At 44.6% G+C, this 18,700-nt stretch overlaps 1 protein-coding gene across 1 annotated transcript in view; it reads left to right on the top strand.

Annotated features, from left to right (window-relative positions):
* The first annotated feature begins 4,350 nt into the window (after positions 1-4,350).
* RIMBP2 (RIMS binding protein 2) overlaps positions 4,351-18,700 on the top strand; it is a 60,004-nt gene continuing 45,654 nt past the window's right edge. Inside the window, exons 1-4 of the mRNA XM_070950278.1 lie at positions 4,351-4,416; positions 7,998-8,120; positions 10,279-10,383; positions 14,500-14,550. Coding sequence (XP_070806379.1) covers positions 10,282-10,383; positions 14,500-14,550 — 153 coding nt within the window. The 5' untranslated portion in view covers positions 4,351-4,416; positions 7,998-8,120; positions 10,279-10,281. The remainder of the gene's footprint in view (positions 4,417-7,997; positions 8,121-10,278; positions 10,384-14,499; positions 14,551-18,700) is intronic.

The following is an 18,700-nucleotide window of genomic DNA, read 5'->3' as shown; positions in this document are numbered from 1 at the left end:
CCAGAACCTGTCAGAATCTGCTGGATTTCACCCCTGGTTCTTAGTGCTCTCTGAGCTTGGTTGGTTTTTTGGAGAAGTTTCATTACCCAACTAGATAACATCCTCAGTTTTAGAAGGGACTGAGGTTTGTGGTGGTGGTGGAGGAGGAGGAGGAGGATTGTGGGGTCCTCGGTGCCCTCTGAGCTTGGTTATTTGTTTGCAGATGTTTCATTACCCAACTAGATAACACCACCAATGCACGGATGAAACATCTGCAAGAAAACCACCAAGCTCAGAGGGCACCAAGGACCCCCCACAGTGGCAAATTATTCAGAGAGGGAAGGGGAAAGGAAAGTACACCACACAGTGTTCTTTGGTTCAACTCTCAAGACTTCTGCACATTCTGGTGTGATTCGACTTCAACCCAATGCTGCCTTCGTTCTTCATTGAGTTGGGCTCCACCCCTCCAGATATTTTAAGGTCTCTGGCATTTACATAACTTTCCCCCTCCCCTTTGGCCTCAGTTTTTTGGCTCGTTTTTCTGTGTTTTCAACTACCGTGTTTCCCTGAAAATAAGACCCTGTCTTATATTTTTTTGAACCCCGAAATAAGCGCTTGGTCTTATTTTGGGGGAGGTCTTATTATTTTGGGGTGCATGGAGGAAACCAGAGGAAATGGCGGGAACTGGCTGTGCATGTGTTTAAATATTTTCGGGGAGGGCTTATTTTAGCGCATGCGCTTAAAAGCCCGATTGGGCTTATTATCAGGGGATGTCTTATTTTCGGGGAAACAGGGTAGGAAACAAAATACAGCAAAGAGGACGGATGTGTGAACTGAATAAAACATTTAAAAAAGAGATGCCTCACTCCAGGTGAGGGGTCTGCATCCTTAAACACTCAAAGAGCCATTTGGACCCATTTCCCACAGAAAAGAAAACACCGGGAGCCACAAAACCTGGGTGGGCGTGGCCAACACGATGTCACTCACTCCCACCCAGTCACATGACCTCCCCCAGCCACGCCTACCCAGGTTTTGTGACTCCCGGTGTTTCCTGTGGGAAACAGGTATCTCTCTCTCTCTCTGTGTCTCTTTCTCTGTCTCTCCTCTCTCTCAGACCAGGCGAGGAGTGACTGGAAGGGGATGGTGAAGGGTGGGGCCAGCCAGTGGTGGGTTCAGCCAATAGGGAGCCACAGCAGAGGGATGAAAGAGCCACACACAGCTCTGGAGCCGTAGGTTGCTGACACCTGCTCCAGGAGATACAGAATCTTGCTTCGGAAATAACAGTGGGTTAAATTTTACCGACTTTTTCTTTCTTCTTGCATTGAATTTCTTTTCTTTTTTTTCTTTTTTGGCTTACGATGGCCCTGAAAGATTGTTCTTTTAAATTGCATTTATTTTCCAGTCTTGGAAGAGCTGCTGGCTTGGCTTCCCCCCCCCTCACAAAGACACATAACTCGCTTAAAAAGGCAACTTGAAGACCCTGTTGTTCCGCCAGGCCTAGCTATCGACATGATAATTTTAAATTGGGTTATTTTAAATTTCTGGGGTTTTAAATGGAGCCAAATTTATTTAATAATTTTAAATTTTAAATTGATGTTTTGTCTTGTGTTTTTAAATAGGATGTACACTGCCCTGAGTCCTTCGGAAGAAGGGCGGTATAGAAATAAAATAATAATAATAATAATAATAATAATAATAATAATAATAATAATAATAATAATAATAGTTACCACCAACAGCAAATGCCGCCTCTGCAATGAAAAAGAGGAGACAGTTGACCACCTGATCAGTGGGTGCAGCAAAATTTCACAAACTGACTACCTACAACGCCATGACCGTGTTGCTAAAATCATTCACTGGAAATTGTGCCAGAAGTTTGGATTTGAGTACAGCAAAAACCACTGGGAACATCAGGTTGAGAAAGTTTTAGAGAATGAGAAAGTCAAGATCTTGTGGGACTTTAGGATTCAGACTGACAGGCACTTGGTCCACAACACACCTGACATAACAATAGTTGAAAAGAAAAAAGTATGGTTCATTGACATTGCAATACCTGGTGATGCACGAATTGAAGATAAGCAGCAAGAAAAAATCACAAAGTACCGGGACTTACAAATTGAAGTTGAGCAACTGTGGAAAAAGAAATCGTGTGTTGTCCCGATTGTAATTGGAGCCCTCGGAGCAATACCCAAAGGGCTACCCCGCTATTTAGAAATTCTAAATTTGCCGGACTTGAACATTTTGACTCTACAAAAAACCACCTTACTCGGAACAGCTTACATCCTCCGACGATACCTTAACAGTTCCTAGGTTCTTGGTTAGGACTCGAGCTGCTGAGCTATTAACCAGCCTCAAAGGCTGTGAATCTCACTAAAGATTAACCAATAAATAATAATAATAATAATAATAATAATAATAATAATAATAATAATAATAATAATAATAATAATAATAATTTCATTTTTCCCCCCTAAAAAACATTTGTTCTATCCTGCAGTGGTTTTTTTTTTTGTTTGTTTTCTTTTGTTTTTTGGGTTTTTTTTTTATTTTGCATTCTTCCTGTTGGAGATCACAGGTTATTAGCTAGTTGTAACAGTTCAATGGACCGATTTCTCATTAAGCAGCAGCGCTGCAAGGCAGAAACAGGAAAGGAGGGAGGGAGAGGGGAAGAGATTACATTTTTGATGAATTGCCATATCTCACAGATGCTTTATTAAAGATACATATCGCAGAGAAGATGTGGAAGGCAACATGTGATTCTGGGGAGATTCTGTCTGAGATTTTTTTGTACAGACAGAGTCCTCGACTTAGGACCCACAGTTGGAATCAGAATTTCTAAGCAAGGCAGCTTAAGCGAGTCGTGCCTTTTGCCACGGCCATTGAGCAAATTGTTGCGCTTGTTAAAGGAATCATTTTGGGGCAGGGGTGAAATGACCGGATCACCCAATCCGGTAGCGATGGAGGCGGGTAGTTCGGAGAACCGGTAGCAAAAATCCCTGCCACCCCCCCTCCCCATGCCCAGCTGAGCCGCACAATCATCAGAGGCTTTTTTTTTTAATTTTTAAAAGCATTTTTTTCTACAATCTCTTCGGCCGAAAAAAATGCTTTTAAAAATTTTTAAAAAAAGCCTCTGATGATTGCGCGGCTCAGCTGGGATCGTCAGGGGCTTTTAAAAGCATTTTTTCTACAACCTCTTCGGCCAAAAAAAATGCTTTTAAAAATTAAAAAAAAAAAGCCTCTGATGATCGCGCGGCTCAGCTGGGATCATCAGAGGCTTTTAAAAGCATTTTTTCTACAACCTCTTCAGCCCAAGAGTTGTAGAAAAAATGCTTTTAAAAGCCTCTGACGATCTCAGCTGAGTTGCCTGATCGTCAGAGCCTTTTAAAAGCATTTTTTTACAACCCCTTCTGCTGAAGAGGTTGTACAAAAAATGGTTTTAAAAGTAAAAAAAAAAAAAAAGTTGGCCACGCCCACTCAGTCACATTAACCCCCCACACACACACCAAGCCATGCCCACAGAACCGGTAGTAACAAGTTTTACATTTCACCACTGCTTTGGGGCCAATGACCAGGAGACCGTGAGTCCTAGTCTAATCCCACTTAGCCATGAAACCAGGAGGCAGTGGATTCAAGTCTTGTTTTAGGCATGAAAGCGGGCTGGGTGACTTTGGGCCAATCACTAGGAGACGGTGAGTTCTAGTCCTGCATTAGTCTTGAAAACTGGCTAGGTGACTTTGGGCCAATCACTAGGAGACTGGGAGTTCCAGTCCCGCCTTAGCCATGAAAGCCAGCTGGATGATTTTGGGCCAATCACTAGGAGACGGTGAGTTCTAGTCTAGTCCCACTTAGCCATGAAACCAGGAGGCAGTGGATTCAAGTCTCATTTTAGGCATGAAAGCAGGCTGGGTGACTTTTAGCCAATCACTAGGAGACTGGGAGTTCTAGTCCTGTCTTAGTTTTGAAAACCAGCTGGGTGCCTTTGGGCCGATCATCAGGAAACGGGAAGTTCTAGTTCTGCCTTAGCCATGAAAACCAACTGGGTGAATCTGTGCCAATCACCAGGAGACGGGGAGTTGTCATCCTGCTTTAGCTTGAAACCTGGCTGGGTGACTTTGGAGCCAGTCCAGCCCACCTCACAGGGTTGTTGTTATGGGGGAAACAGGAGGAGGAAAGCATGTTGGATATGTACGTCACCTTGAGTCATTGGTAAAAATAATAAAGGTGGGATACAAATAAATAAATGAATAAAACCCTCAATTTCTATACGTGACATTTTCCATCTCATCCCAGCACCATCCAATCCAACGGCAACATTTGAACGAAATACCACTGCAATGCTTGAATCCCTCTTTGCTTTCCTTGCAGGAAAATGAACTGAAAAATGTCGGGGATGGAAAGGATCCTTTGAGCTTCCAATATGCAAGCGTATCGCCCAAGGTATTACCGTACATCGAGGGCATTTGCGAGAGGAGAGAAGGGGCTGCCCCTTAAAATCAGAGGCAAATTTCTTCGAAATGGCTTAAGGCTGCAACCAAGTTTTCCTGACGTTTTGGAAGGGTGACGTCACGTTGCATCGTTCTCTTCTTCTTGGTTGGTGAATTTAATTCTGGGATGCCCACGTGCTGCCAGGCTCATCTTTCACCACCGAATGTCACTGCCAGAGCCAAATACTGGGGCTATAACAATAGCAATACCACTTAGACTTCACAGTGCTTTCCAGCCCTCTCTAAGCAGTTTACAGAGTCAGCCTCTGGCTCCCAACAATCTGGGTCCTCATTTTACCCATCTCGGAAGGCTGGAAGGCTGAGTCAACCTTGAGCCTTGTCAAGATTGGCAGTGGGCAGAGTTATGGAAGGAAGGAAGCAAAGAAGGGAGGAGGGGAAGGAGGGAGGGAGGGAGGGAGGGAGGGAGGGAGGAAGGAAGGAAGGAAGGAAGGAAGGAAGGAAGGAAGGAAGGAAGGAAGGAAGGAAGGAAGGAAGGAAGGAGTCAGCCTCTTGCCCCCAACAATCTGGGTCCTCATTTTACCCATCTCGGAAGGCTGGAAGGCTGAGTCAACCTTGAGCCTTGTCAAGATTGGCAGTGGGCAGAGTTATGGAAGGAAGGAAGCAAAGAAGGGAGGAGGGGAAGGAGGGAGGGAAGGAGGGAGGGAGGGAGGGAGGAAGGAAGGAAGGAAGGAAGGAAGGAAGGAAGGAAGGAAGGAAGGAAGGAAGGAAGGAAGGAAGGAAGGAAGGAAGGAGTCAGCCTCTTGCCCCCAACAATCTGAGTCCTCATTTTACCCAGCTCGGAAGGATGGAAGGCTGAGTCAACCTTGAGCCCTGTCAAGATTGAACTATTGGCAGTGGGCAGAGTTATGGAAGGAAGGAAGCAAAGAAGGGAGGAGGGGAGGGAGGGAGGGAGGGAGGGAGGGAGGAAGGAAGAAAGGAAGGAAGGAAGGAAGGAAGGAAGGAAGGAAGGAAGGAAGGAAGGACAATAGCAATAGCAATATCGATAGCAATACCACTTAGGCTTATATACTGCTTCACAGTGCTTTACAGCCGTCTCTAAGCGGTTTACAGAGTCAGCCTGTTGCCCCCCAACAATCTGGGTCCTCATTTTACCCACCTTGGAAGGATGGAAGGCTGAGTCAACCTTGAGCCTGGTGAGAGATGAACTGCCAAACTGCTGTAGCCGGCAGTCACCAGAAGTAGCCTGCAGTACCCCCCTCTAACCACTGCGCCATCTTGGCTCTTATCAAGCATCCTTGGACCAATGTCTATCTGGATTTCTTTCGTTTCTCCTTCGTTGGGTCCTTGCTGCTTTCTGAGCTTGGTTGTTTTCTTGCAGATGTTTCATTACCCAACTGGGTAACATCATCAGTGCTAGAAGGGAAGAGGAGGAGGACGACTGTGAGGTCCTTGATGCTATCTGAGCTTGGTTGTTTTCTTGCAGATGTTTCATTGCCAAATTAGATAATATCCTCAGTGCTAGAAAGGAGTGGGGTTTGCAGACAGCAGCAGGAGGATGTTCTGCCCCAGCTTTGGTGCCCCTACGGACTCCAAAGAACACAGCACACACAAAGTCTGTACAAAACTTAAATTTACTAAAATAACTCAGTCTTTTCCAAACAAAGGCTGTTAATAAACTTTCCAAAGATACAGTAATCACAATCTTACGAAGGTTGGCAGAAAGCCCAGAAGCAATTTGCAGAGAATCCAGACCCGAAGGAGAATGAACTAAAGTTGTTCCCTACAAATTGCTTCAGTCGGCGTTCCTCCTTAAATAGGCTAAGGGAGTGGCCAATTAGCCCCAAGACTTACTCTCGAGGAGACCTCCTCCTGAAGTGCCACTCCTGCCTTTTGGCAGCTCTGAGCGCCCGTGCATCGAGAAGAGGCTCCTCCTCTTCATCCTCTTCACTTAAAGGAGCTTCTGAAGGCCCTGGCTGAATCCCTGCCTCTGGCACCACATCTTCTCCAGCCTCCTCATTGTCTGACTCAAGTGCCAGCTGCACAGGCTGCTGGCGCAGCACCACACCAATCTCTTCGCTGTCAGAATCAGCTACAATCCGCACAGGCCTCTGATGGGCCACAACAGAGGAGGAGGAGGAGGTGGAGGGAGGAGGCCCAAGGATCTTGGTGCTCTCCGACCTTGGTGGTTGTTTCATTACCAAACTAAGTAACATCATCAGTGCTAGAAGAGAGTGAGAGTTTGTGGAAAGGGAGAGAGGAGGAGGAGGAAGAGGAGGATTGTGGGGTCCTTGGTGCTTTCTGAGGATGGTTGTTTTCTTGCAGATGTTTCATTAACCAAACTAGGTAACATCATCAATGCTAGAAGGCAGGGGACTTGTGGAGTGGAGGAAAAGGAAGGAGGAGGAGGAAGAGGAAGAGGAGGCTTATGGGTCTGGGTGCTTTCTGAGTTTAGTGGTTTTCTTGCATTACCAAACTAGGTAACATCATCAATGCTAGAAGGGAGTGAGGGTTTGTGGCATAGAGGAAAGCGAGAGAGGAGGAGGAGGAGGAGGAGGAGGAGGAGGAGGAGGAGGAGGAGGAGGAGGAGGAGGAGGAGGAGGAGGAGGAGATCATCCTTGGTGCTCTTTGAACTGGGTGGTTTACAGACATTTTATTACCCAACTAGGTAACATCATCAGGGATAGAAGGGAGTGGGGTTTGCTCTCTTGTTTGTATACAACTGGCTTGCCCTCTCGGTGTTGGCGGAAGTCTTCTTGGTGGATCTTTGATTTGGTTGCTGTTTGCTGTTTGATTGTTTCCCTGAGATGGTAATTCCTTGACTTTGTTGTTGTGTTGTTAATATGGAAGACCAAAACCTGCTGGAATAATGTGGAAGAATAATATAGAATAATGAAATTGGATATAAAAGTGATATAATACTGAGGTCAGCCTAGAGGATCTCTGAAGGGTCTCCTTTCTTTAGTACTAGGATCAAAAAGTGAAACCACAGAAATAACAAACCTTCCTCAGCTGGGAAGTTCAGGAAACACCATCATGAGCAAAATATCATACCTAGCCAAGCAGAGGTAACCACAGACATAACAGCAGGAAACTTAGGCAGGAACCTAGATAAGTTTGCAAGAACACCGTGTCCTACTTAAGAGGTAAGTTTAGTAAGCTTGTAGGGTGTAGCAGCAAAGGGGGGAGGGGATTGTCGCTGTGGGCTGTCAGAACTGTAACCGATCATAAGATATCAAAAGTATGGATAAGAGTAACTGCATTAGAATCTTTTGGGGTTCAGTCTTTGTTTCTTGTGTTGCACTGAACCTTGCGCAATATCCGATCACCCACGGAAATCTTGTGAGTCTTAATTTCCATAACATTGTCTTTTGTGACTCCCTCACATTAAAATCTCTCCAGCTGCTAGAATGGTTGAACTTCAGAACTTCTCATGTCTTCTATAGTTGGGGGATAAATAATCCAAAGAATCTCGCTCAGAAACAATGGTTTAAGGTCCTCTGGACAAGAATGTGAGTATGGAAAGTGGTTTTTACCCTCATTTTCTCCCCCCACCCCTTCCTGTTCGCTTTCTAGGTGTGAAACAACGATGAGCAGCTCAGAGAAGTCCTTGCTGTAGTAACCAAAGAACGAGATTTGGCTCTCTGGGGAAAACGCCAGCTCCAAGCCAAACTGGAGAACTTAGAGCAAGTCCTAAAGGTAGGGTTGATCTTGCTACCAAAAACTTTGGAACCTCGTAGAAGGAAATACAGGCAGTCCTCGCAGTGGTGGTGAAATGTAAAATTTGTTACTACTGGTTCTATGGGTGTGGCTTGGTGGGGAGGGGGTAATAAGACTGAGTGGGCGTGGCCAACTTTTTTTTTTTTTTTACTTTTAAAATCATTTTTTCTACAACCTCTTCTGCTGAAGAGGTTGTAAAAAAGATACTTTTAAAGCCTCTGACAATCCCAGCTGACTTGCCTGATCGGCAGAGGCTTTTTTTTAAAAAAAACTCTGACGATCCCAGTTGACTTGCCTGATCGGCAGAGGCTTTTTTTCCTTTTAAAAACATTTTTTCTATAACCTCTTCGGCTGAAGAGGTTGTAGAAAAAATGCTTTTAAAAGCCTCTGATGATCCCAGCTGAGCCACGGAATCATCAGAGGCTTTTCTTTTTACTTTTAAAAGCGTTTTTTTTTTTGGCCAAAGAGGTTGTAGAAAAAATGCTTGTAAAAGCCTCTGATGATCCCAGCTGAGCCGCGTGATCATCAGAGGCTTTTTTTTTTTTACTTTTAAAAGCATTTTTTCTACAACCTCTTCGACTGAAGAGGTTGTAGAAAAAATGCTTTTAAAAGCCTCTGATGATCCCAGCTGAGCCGCGTGATCATCAGAGGCTTTTTTTTTTTACTTTTAAAAGCATTTTTTCTACAACCTCTTCGACTGAAGAGGTTGTAGAAAAAATGCTTTTAAAAGCCTCTGATGATCCCAGCTGAGCCACGGAATCATCAGAGGCTTTTTTTTTTTTTTACTTTTAAAAGCGGTTTTTTTGGTCGAAGAGGTTGTAGAAAAAACACTTTTAAAAATAAAAAAAAAGCCTGTGATGATTGCGCGGCTCAGCTGGGCAATGGGGGTGGGGCAGGGATTTTTGCTACCGGTTCTCCGAACCACCCGCCTTTATCGCTACCGGATTGGGCGATCCAGTCCGAACCGGGAGCATTTCACCCCTGAGTCCTCGACATAACAACCATTCAATTAATGACCAGTTAAAGTTACAATGACACTGGGGAAAAAAAGCGACCCATCCTCCTTGCACTTCAAACCATTGCAGCCTTCTCACAATTGTGTGATCAAAATTCGGGCATTTGTCAACCATGTGTACTTAATGAGGGGGCATGATGGCTCGGTGGTTAAAGACACTGTGCTTGTCAGCTGGAAAGGGTTTGAGCGTCATGTGATGGGGTGAGCTCCTGTTCCTTGCTCCAGCTCCTGCTCACCTAGCTGTTCGAAAGCATGTGAACGTGAGTAGGCGAATAGGTACCACTGTGGTGGGAAGGTAACAGTGTTTCATGTGCCTTGGTGTATAGCCACATCACCATGAAAAGGGTGTTTGGGCAATGCTGGCTTAGTCAGCCAAGAAACAGGGCCGAGCACCATCCCCTAAAGTCGGACACAACTAGATAGAAGAAACTTTGACTTTGACTTATATATTTATGATGGTTGCAGTGTCCTGGGGTCACATCAAGGGTAAAATGCTCCCGGTTCGTAGCGATGGAGGCGGGTGGTTCGGAGAACCGGTAGCAAAAATGCCTGCCCCACCTCCCTGCCCATGCCCAGCTGAGCTGTGCGATCATAGAGGCTTAAGAGATTGCAGAAAAAAATGCTTTTAGAAGCCTCTGACGATCAGGCAACTCAGCTAGGATCGCCAGAGGCTTTTAAAGGCATTTTTTTTTTTCTATAACCTCTTCAGCCGAAGAGGTTGTAGAAAAAATGCTTTTAAAAACCTCTGACGATCCCAGCTGAGCCGCACGATCATCAGAGGCTTTTTTTTTTTTTTTTACTTTTAAAAGCATTTTTTCGGACAAAGAGGTTGTAGAAAAAATGCTTTTAAAACTAAAAAAAAAAATAGCCTCTGATGATTGCGCGGCTCAGCTGGGCATGGGAGGGGGGAGGGGGCAGAGATTTTTGTTACCGGTTCTCCGAACCACCCTCCGCCATCGCTACCGGATTGAGCGATTCGGTCCGAACCAGGAGCATTTCACCCCTGGCTCGAACCCTTAACAACCATTCTTGCTTAGCGACGGAAATTCTGCTTGTGAGTCAAGGACTCCCTACGGGCTTGCTAGCTTCATCCGCGGTGGTTGTCTTCCTTCCTCTCCCCAGCATATGAGAGAGGCTGCTGAACGGCGGCAACAGCTGGAACTAGAGCATGAACAGGCCTTGGCTATTCTCAACTCAAAACAGAAGGAAATTGAACTGTTGCAAAAGGTAAGAGAAGGGGCGGGCGGACCCAGAGGTGGGATTCAAAAATTGTAGCAACCCGTGGGCGTGGTGGGCGGGGCCTACTTTGCCTCCTGCATCATGGTGGGTATGGGTGTGTTTTTGCCCTCCCTGGGCTCTGGAGGCTTTCTTCGAGCCTCCGGGAGGTTGAAAACGGCATCCTCCAGGCTTCAGAGGCCCTCTGGAGGCTGGAAATGGGCACGTTTCCGGAACTTCCGGGATGCCCATTTTTTGTCCTTCCAGAGACTTTGTGCAGGCCCTGCGCTTACCTGGCATCCAAAACGGGCTGCATGGAATCTCCGGGGAGAAGAGGGGAGGGGAGGGGTGGATTGGGCCAGCCAGTTCGGTGAACCAGATGTAAAATTAGCATCCGGTTCGCCAGAACTGGTCTGAACTGAAGAGCCCGGTGGTGCAGCAGACTAAACTGCTACTGTTAAAGTAGCACTTAGCTGCCAGCTGCCTGCAATTACTGCGAGTTCAATTCTCACCAGGCTCAAGGTTGACTCAGCCTTCCATCCTTCCGAGGTAGGTAAAATGAGGACCCGGTTTCTGGGGCCAATAAGCTGAGTTTGTATAAAATAGAACACCACTTAAGGGGGGCCGAAAACCCTACTAAGCAGGTATATACAAAAGTATGAAGGCTATTGCTTAAACAAACAAATAAACAGACAAACAAACAAACAAACAAACAAACAAACAAACAAACAATAATAAACAAACTGGTTGAATTGCACCCCTGGACAAACCCAGTAGCCAACAGAAGAGTAGAAATTGCTGCCGAGAATTTTCTGCAGAGTGTTAGCTCTTTCTCTCTGTCTGCTTTATGAAATTCTCCACTTGCAGGCCGGTAAATTTAATAACCGTCTTTTCTCGTTGCTCCCTACAATGTGATCAGAACAATTATCCAATTACAGGATATATGAAACGTTTCTCCCAGCCAGTTCTTCATAGCCAGCTCCCATAACCAGACAGAACCTTCATAATGTCCTTCAAGAGGAAATGGATACTGATAAGGTGATCCAATAAGGATAACCATGTTGAGTCAAGAACCCAAGATTGCTGTCTCTTTCTTTCTCTCTCTCTCTCTGTCTTTCTCCTTTCATTATGAAAGGCTCGGATTTCGAAAAGATGTATTATTATGGAAATCCGTGAGACGAGATAAGATAGCCGTTTCTTATTACGTCGCAAAGGACATTTCATATTGCAAACCTCAGACTTATAACTTCTCTCCTCTATGGATCTGATTGCCTAGTTTAATATACAGTTTGGCACATGGATCGAGTAATCCAAGATCTGGGATCCGGTCTTGAGGTCGTAGAGAGCAGAGATGGGGGTGAATGGTTAAACTTTCATCCAGAGTTTGGGTGGAGTTTCTGAGCTACCTAGTGGGACATCATTTCTGGTTCCTGAAATATGCCAAAACACACACACACACACATATAAACAGGGGTGGGCTTCAGATCCTTTAGCAACGGGTTCGCTGCCCTGTTGCTGGGTGGGCGTGGCCACGGTGGGCATGGCCTAGTCAGCCGCCTGCACCATAGCGAGGGGGGTGTTTTGTGCCCTCCCCAGGCTCTGAAGGCTTTCCTCGAGCCTCCAGGAGAGTGAAAACGGCCTCCCCAGGCTCCAGAGGCCCTCCGGAGGCCAGAAACAGGAGGCCGTTTCCGGACTCCTGGAACGTCCAGTAGGCCCATTTTTTGCCCTCCCAGACCCTCTGCGTGGCCCCTGCACTTACCTGGAATGATGAACGGACCGTGTGGAGATTCCTGGGAGGGGAAGGTTGGGAGGGGCGGGGTTGGGTTGGGTGGGCATCAGGGCTGGATTTTCCTATAGCTAACTAGGCTTCAGCCTAGGGCCTCAAGATCAAGAGGGGCCTACATTCAAATTGTTAGCAAAATTAAAATTACACTTTCACTATAGGTGAAAGGGCCTCATAAGTGGAATAGCCTAGGGCCTCTTTTCATCTAAATCCGGCCCTGGTGGGCATGGCGGGGTAGGGCCATTTGGGGATTTACCGAACTCTGGCGATCCTTGGTTAGAGGATCACCCGAGCCCTGCCGAACCCTCAGGAGCCCACCCCTGCACACACACATTGAACTGTGCCAAAAAAAAATCCCTCCTGCCCTCCAGTTTCCAGAAAGTTTTTCTCTCTTTCAGAAAAAAAACTTTCTGTTTTTTGTTCTCATTTTCAGATGCATTTACAGGTTGTCCTCGTCTTTTGAACGATTCATTTAGTGAGCATTCAGTTGGCCACCTAGCCCTTCAGTTACAGTGGCCCTGAAAAAAGTAACTTCCAACCAGTCCTTGCACTTACGACCATTACAGCATCCAAGTACCCAACTTTGGCAAAAAAGAAAGAAAAAGAAAGTCATAAAATCAGGTCATAAAATAACCTCCTTGGGTGGCCATGGAAATTAGGGTCCTAAACATGGTCGTAAGTCAAGGACTACCATCTATTTGATGGTGTTTGGAGAACTTCTTTTACGGAGAAAGACGCTGAAGTTATTTCTTTTCTGTTTGGTTTCCCCTAAAAAAAAAATTATGTTAATATCCAAACGAGAAACATTATGTAGAATTTTCTTCTGATTTTTTTCCCCTTTAAATCAGGGATCTCCAACCTTGGCAACTTTAAGACTTGAGGACTGGGAGTTGAAGTCCACAAGTCTTAAAGTTGCCAAGGTTGGAGATCTCTGCTTTAAATCAACCCACTTCCGAGCTCAGGTGAATGTTTAAGGGACGTATTTCATCTGTTAATTCTCCTAAAAAAACCTCTTTGCCAAAACAAATCCGGTCCAAGATTCTTTGATATTTATGACGTATGATGACTGCCAAATTCCTGAAAATCGCTCTCTTCATCTGAGCATTAGGAAGAGCGTTCAAAACTCGGCTTTTGGGATGCCACAAATGATCATTTGTCTATGGGGATTCTCAGTCCTCCAGATCACGGTTGTCCCAAAAGTCCTTTTTTTTTTCAAGAGGCAACTGGACTTTTTAGTTTTTCTTTGAAGACGTTTCGCTTCTCATCCAAGAAGCTTCTTCAGCTCTGACTGGATGGTGGGGAATGGAAGGATTTATACTTCTTGCAGACGGTTGGTCACTTGCATGGGTTTGAGTACAATGCGGTGAGCTATGTGTAGATCTGTATGTTGGGGAAACAAAACAACCACTTCATAAACGCATGGCGCAACCTAGGAGAACAAACCCAACAAGAATAGATTCAACACTTCCATCTGCATTTCAAAGACAAAGGCCACTCTTTTGAAGACTGCAAAGTCCACATTCTGGACAGAGAGGACCGCTGATTTGAAAAAGAGGTCAAAGAGGCCATCTATGTCAAAATTAAACAGCCCTCTCTCAACAGAGGGGGAGGGATATGACATCATCTATATTCAGTCTGCAACACAGTCTTTTCAGCAGTTCCAAGAAGGCTCCACACTCATTTGCACCACTCAGGCGACCCTGAGCACACAGGTAAACCTCCAGGTGGCCTCAATGTCCCTCTAAAAGGATACAAATGACCAGCTTTGTCTGCAAGGAGCATCAATCCTTCCATTCCCCACCATCCAGTCAGAGCTGAAGAAGCTTCTTGGATGAGAAGTGAAACATCTTCAAAAAGAAAAAACAAGAAAGTCCAGTTGCCTCTTGAGAAAAAAGCACCTTTGGACAACCATGACCTGGATGACTGAGAATCTCGACAGATTTTTTAGCTATACAATTTGGGATGAGCACGCTTGGAATGATGTGGGAGTAGGAATGGATTTCCAGAGGAAAAATTGCAGACTATAGGAACCATTTGCACCACTCAGATGACCCTGAGGACACAGATAAACCTCAGGTGGCCTCAAGGACCCTCTAAAAGGATGCAAATGACCAGCTGTCTGCAAGGAGTATAAATCCTTTCATTCCCCACCATCCAGTCAGAGCTGAAGAAGCTTCTTGGATGAGAAGCGAAACATCTTCAAAAGAAAAACAAAGAAAGTCCAGTTATGCCTCTTGAAAAAAAAAAAAACCAGCACCTTTGGGATGGTTGTCATTTCTACAAAATTTATTGCAGTGCAAAATAAGATATAATTCTGCCTTTTCCTCTTTCTCTTTTTTTTTAAGGCTCAGGTTGAGGCAAAGAAAGAACATGAGGGAGCGATCCAGCTGCTAGAGGTAAGCCCAGTCTTTATTTTCTTTGGAGATGCACATAACCTCTGTATTTCAAAGTACAGGTAGTCCTCGACATACAACAGTTTATTTAGTGACTGTTCAAAGTTACAACGGCATGGGGAAAAAAGTGACTTCAAACTTACAACTGTTGCAGGATTCCCGAGGTCATATGATCGAAATTCAGACTCTTGGCCGCTGACTCATATTTATGACGGTCGCAGTGTCCGGAGGGGTCACGCAATCCCCTTTCGCGACCTTCTGATGAGCAAAGTCAGCGGGGAAGCCAGATTCGTTTAACAACCGGGTGATTCACTTAACAACTGCCGCCATTCACTGAACAAACGCGGCAAGCAAAATAGGACAAAACTCATTTATTTTATTTTATTTATTTATTTTTTCAGATTTCTATACCGCCCTTCTCCTTTCGGACTCAGGGCAGTGAACAGCCAAAATAAAACATTTGTACACAAAAGTTAAAATAGATTTAAAATAATTAAATAAAGTTTGGCCCATAATTTAAAACATTTCAATTAAAATCAATATCAAATTTTAAAAACCAACCATAAAATCAGGACAGCCTGGCTAACTGAAAAAAGTAGGTTTTAAGGGCCCGACGAAAAGTCCGGAGGTCTGGGATCACTCGTATCTCTGGAGGTAGATTTTTCCAGAGGGTAGGTGCCACCACAGAGAAGGCTCTCCCCCTGGGGGTCACCAGCCGGCATTATCTGGCCGACGGCACCCTGAGGTGCAAACTTCTCGCTTAACAACAGAAACGTGGGGCTCTGTTGTGGTCCGAACCAGCTGAATACCATCTCTGGCGGTCAGTCACATTTTTCAGTGCTGTTGCAACTTTGAACAATCACTCAACGAACTGTTGTAAGTCGGGGAGTACCTGCACCCAGGGAGTAAGCAAGCCTCAAACATGGAAGGCAGAGGAAGCTTGCAAACGCATCTTGCAAAGAACGGAGAGCATACATTTCTCAGTGTAGAAGATGGGAAAATTGTCCCATCAGGACAATTTTAGGATCTTCCTGTTGCTAGCGAGACAGGGAAATCAGCAGAGGTGAACAATGTTAGCTTCTGGTTTTATTTCTGGTGGCTTCTACGTGCTTCGAACCAACGTCTGTGATTGTGAACTGCTGCAACCATGTGTTGTAGTTTTGTTTTAAAAAATAATTTGATACAGCTTTACCGGCAAAACGTTCCTGTGTTTTACTGTTACCGCCAAGTGTATTGTAAAGGTAAAGACAAAGGTTCCCCTCGCACATATGTGCTAGTCATTCCCGACTCTAGGGGGCGGTGCTCATCTCCGTTTCAAAGCCGAAGAGCCAGCGCTGTCCGAAGACGTCTCCGTGGTCATGTGGCCGGCATGACTCAACGCCAAAGGCGCACGGAACGCTGTTCCCTTCCCACCAAAGGTGGTCCCTATTTTTCTACTTGCATTTTTTACCTGCTTTCGAACTGCTAGGTTGGCAGAAGCTGGGACAAGTCACGGGAGCTCACCTCATTACATGGTGCTAGGGATTCGAACCGCCGAACTGCCGACCTTTCTGATCGACAAGCTCAGTGTCTTAGCCACTGAGCCATCGCATTGATTGACATTGATTGACAATGATTTAAAAAGAAAGGAAAACAAGTGAAAAGTCATTTTTGGTGCTTGAGAAAGGAAATTAGTTCAGTCCCGAAAGGGAGGAGGGATGTCTCTTATTAGGGTAAATGACTTTTCTTTTCTTTATCCTTTTCCTTTTTTTTTTTTTTTTTTTTGCAATTCCGATTTCACCTGCCGTTTCACTCCTCAGTGATTTCCGTATCGATCTGACACAGCTTGGGAGCCTATTAAATTTCCCCCCAGATGTGTTGGTTTAATTGGCCCGTCGAGATTGCAAATCAGCAACCATATCGATTTTTTCTCCCCGCCCTTGAAATATATTCCTTTTGATGCATGCTTTCCCCCCTCACCTGCCCTTCTCTCCCCCCTCCCCTTTTTTTAAAAGCATGGTAAGTGTACTAGCGGGCTAGTACCTATGTTACTCGCTGAAAACTGGTTTCAAAGCTTGTGTTTGTGGCACTGAATGGGGTTGTGAAATTCCAGCACCTGCCTATTTATTTATTTATTTATTTATTTATTTATTTATTTAATTGTTCGATTTATATGCCGCCCTTCTCCGGAGACTCAGGGCGGCTTACAATGCATTAAGCAATAGCCTTCATACTTTTGTATATACCTGCTTAGTAGGGCTTTCGGGGCCCCCCTAAGCGGTGTTCTTTTTTATACAAAGTCAGCTTATTGCCCCCACAATCCGGGTCCTCATTTTACCTACCTCGGAAGGATGGAAGGCTGAGTCAACCTTGAGCCTGGTGAGATTTGAACTTGCAGTAATTGCAGGCAGCTGGTGTTACTTAACAGTGCTTTAGTCACCTGTGCTACCAAGGCTTTTTCCCAACTTGCAAACTGCAAACCAGAAGATTCTTAGAGGCCGTTGTGTTAAAAGGCAGGAAAACGTTGACAAAAAGCTTTCCTGTCCGGAGCTCCAAGCAAGAGATCCTAGTACTGGTTTTGTATTGGTGAACTTTTTCGGCACCAAGTGCCGAAACGGGAGTGAGCGCATGTGCCAGAAAACGGAACAGCAGCTGCTTGATGTGCATGTGCGTGCCGGGGACATGATCTTCCAGTTTCCGGCATGCACATGCGCAGCTGCCAGCTGGTCTTCGTGCGCACAAGTGCACCAGAAACCAGAAGAGGTGGCCGGTGCACATGCACACGACGGAAACCGAATGATCACCTTCCCGGCGCACGCATGCGCACCAGGTGGCTGCTCCCCATGCATGAAGACCAGCTGACTGGTGCACTGGAATCTGAAAGAACAATGGGTGATTGTTCGTGTCCCCGGAAACATGGCTCTGCGTGCCACTTTTTTTTTTTTTTTTTTGGCTTTAATTTATATGCCGCCCTTCTCTGGAGACTCAGGGCGGCTTACAGTGCATTAAGCAATAGCCTTCATACTTCTGTATATTTTATACAAAGTCAGCTTATTGCCCCCACAAACCGGGTCCTCATTTCACCTACCTTAGAAAGGATGGAAGGCTGAGTCAACCTTGATATACAAGTGATGGAAAAGACATATGAGATAATAAAACAAAACCAACAAGATCAATTTACAAAGCAGAATGACAACCGATCAGCTGATACACAACTTGTAGGAAGGAAATCTGGATGGAAATGCAACCCGCAAAAGAAAAAGAAAAGAAACAGATCTTGTAGAAATAGTAGTTTCTAAACCAAGCAACAGTGAAGCCAGGGATTTTAAAAAAATAAATGAATATGTGAAAAGATATTGGAGGCGAATTATCGTTTAATATTATCTTGAGGAAAGTGGCAGATCTCTGCAATGCCGTGATTTTGGGATGTGGAAAGAGCCTTACATTGTTGGATTTGAACTATCTATTTTGGATTTCTTTTACCGATAAATATATTATATCTATTTTGAGTTACAAGGCAAGAGAGTCATGCTGGGGCATGCAGAAGATCTGGCTGTTACCCACTAAGATGATGGGGATTTATAATCCTGATGAAAACCACAATTACAACTATATGGAATATAATTATAATGTCACTCGGGTGGTTGTTTTTACTTTTATATATACATGAGGATATTCATTATTGATGGGGGCAGAAGATGACTGAAGATTTTGAATAAACTGTTGCACTAGGATGCTATGTTACCCTATTATGGATGACGGATTTAACAATCTAGTGGAAAGACATCAAAGAAGATACTAAATGAATTATAAATTTAAAGTTATTGTCTTTTCTCTTTTTATAAAATGGAATGTATATATAGACATATGTATATTTTAGCAGAGTGGGCAGTGGATTATATTTAGAATTGTAGTGCATGGTAATCTTGCAGGAAACTGGGTTGAAATAGGCTAGTTTAGTGATTGATTAGTTTAAGAAAAAGGATTTTTAAGTCATATATTTTGGGGAGTGGAAGAATTGGATAGAACTGAATAAATGTTAAATTTGGAGAAGGCTGCTTTGAAATGTTAAATTAATATATATAAAAGTAAAGGTTATGTTGTTGTAATAATAATAATATTTTATAAGTTTGGGGGAGGAGAAAAAGGGTAGATTGTGAAAAGCGGAGAAAAG

This window comes from Pituophis catenifer, unplaced genomic scaffold (assembly GCF_029215685.1).
Source record: "Pituophis catenifer annectens isolate HBS135680 unplaced genomic scaffold, rPitCat1.0.hap2 SCAF_10, whole genome shotgun sequence".
Taxonomy (NCBI): domain Eukaryota; kingdom Metazoa; phylum Chordata; class Lepidosauria; order Squamata; family Colubridae; genus Pituophis; species Pituophis catenifer.
Note: the sequence above shows the minus strand (reverse complement) of the source record. Positions and strands in the feature narration are given on the sequence as shown.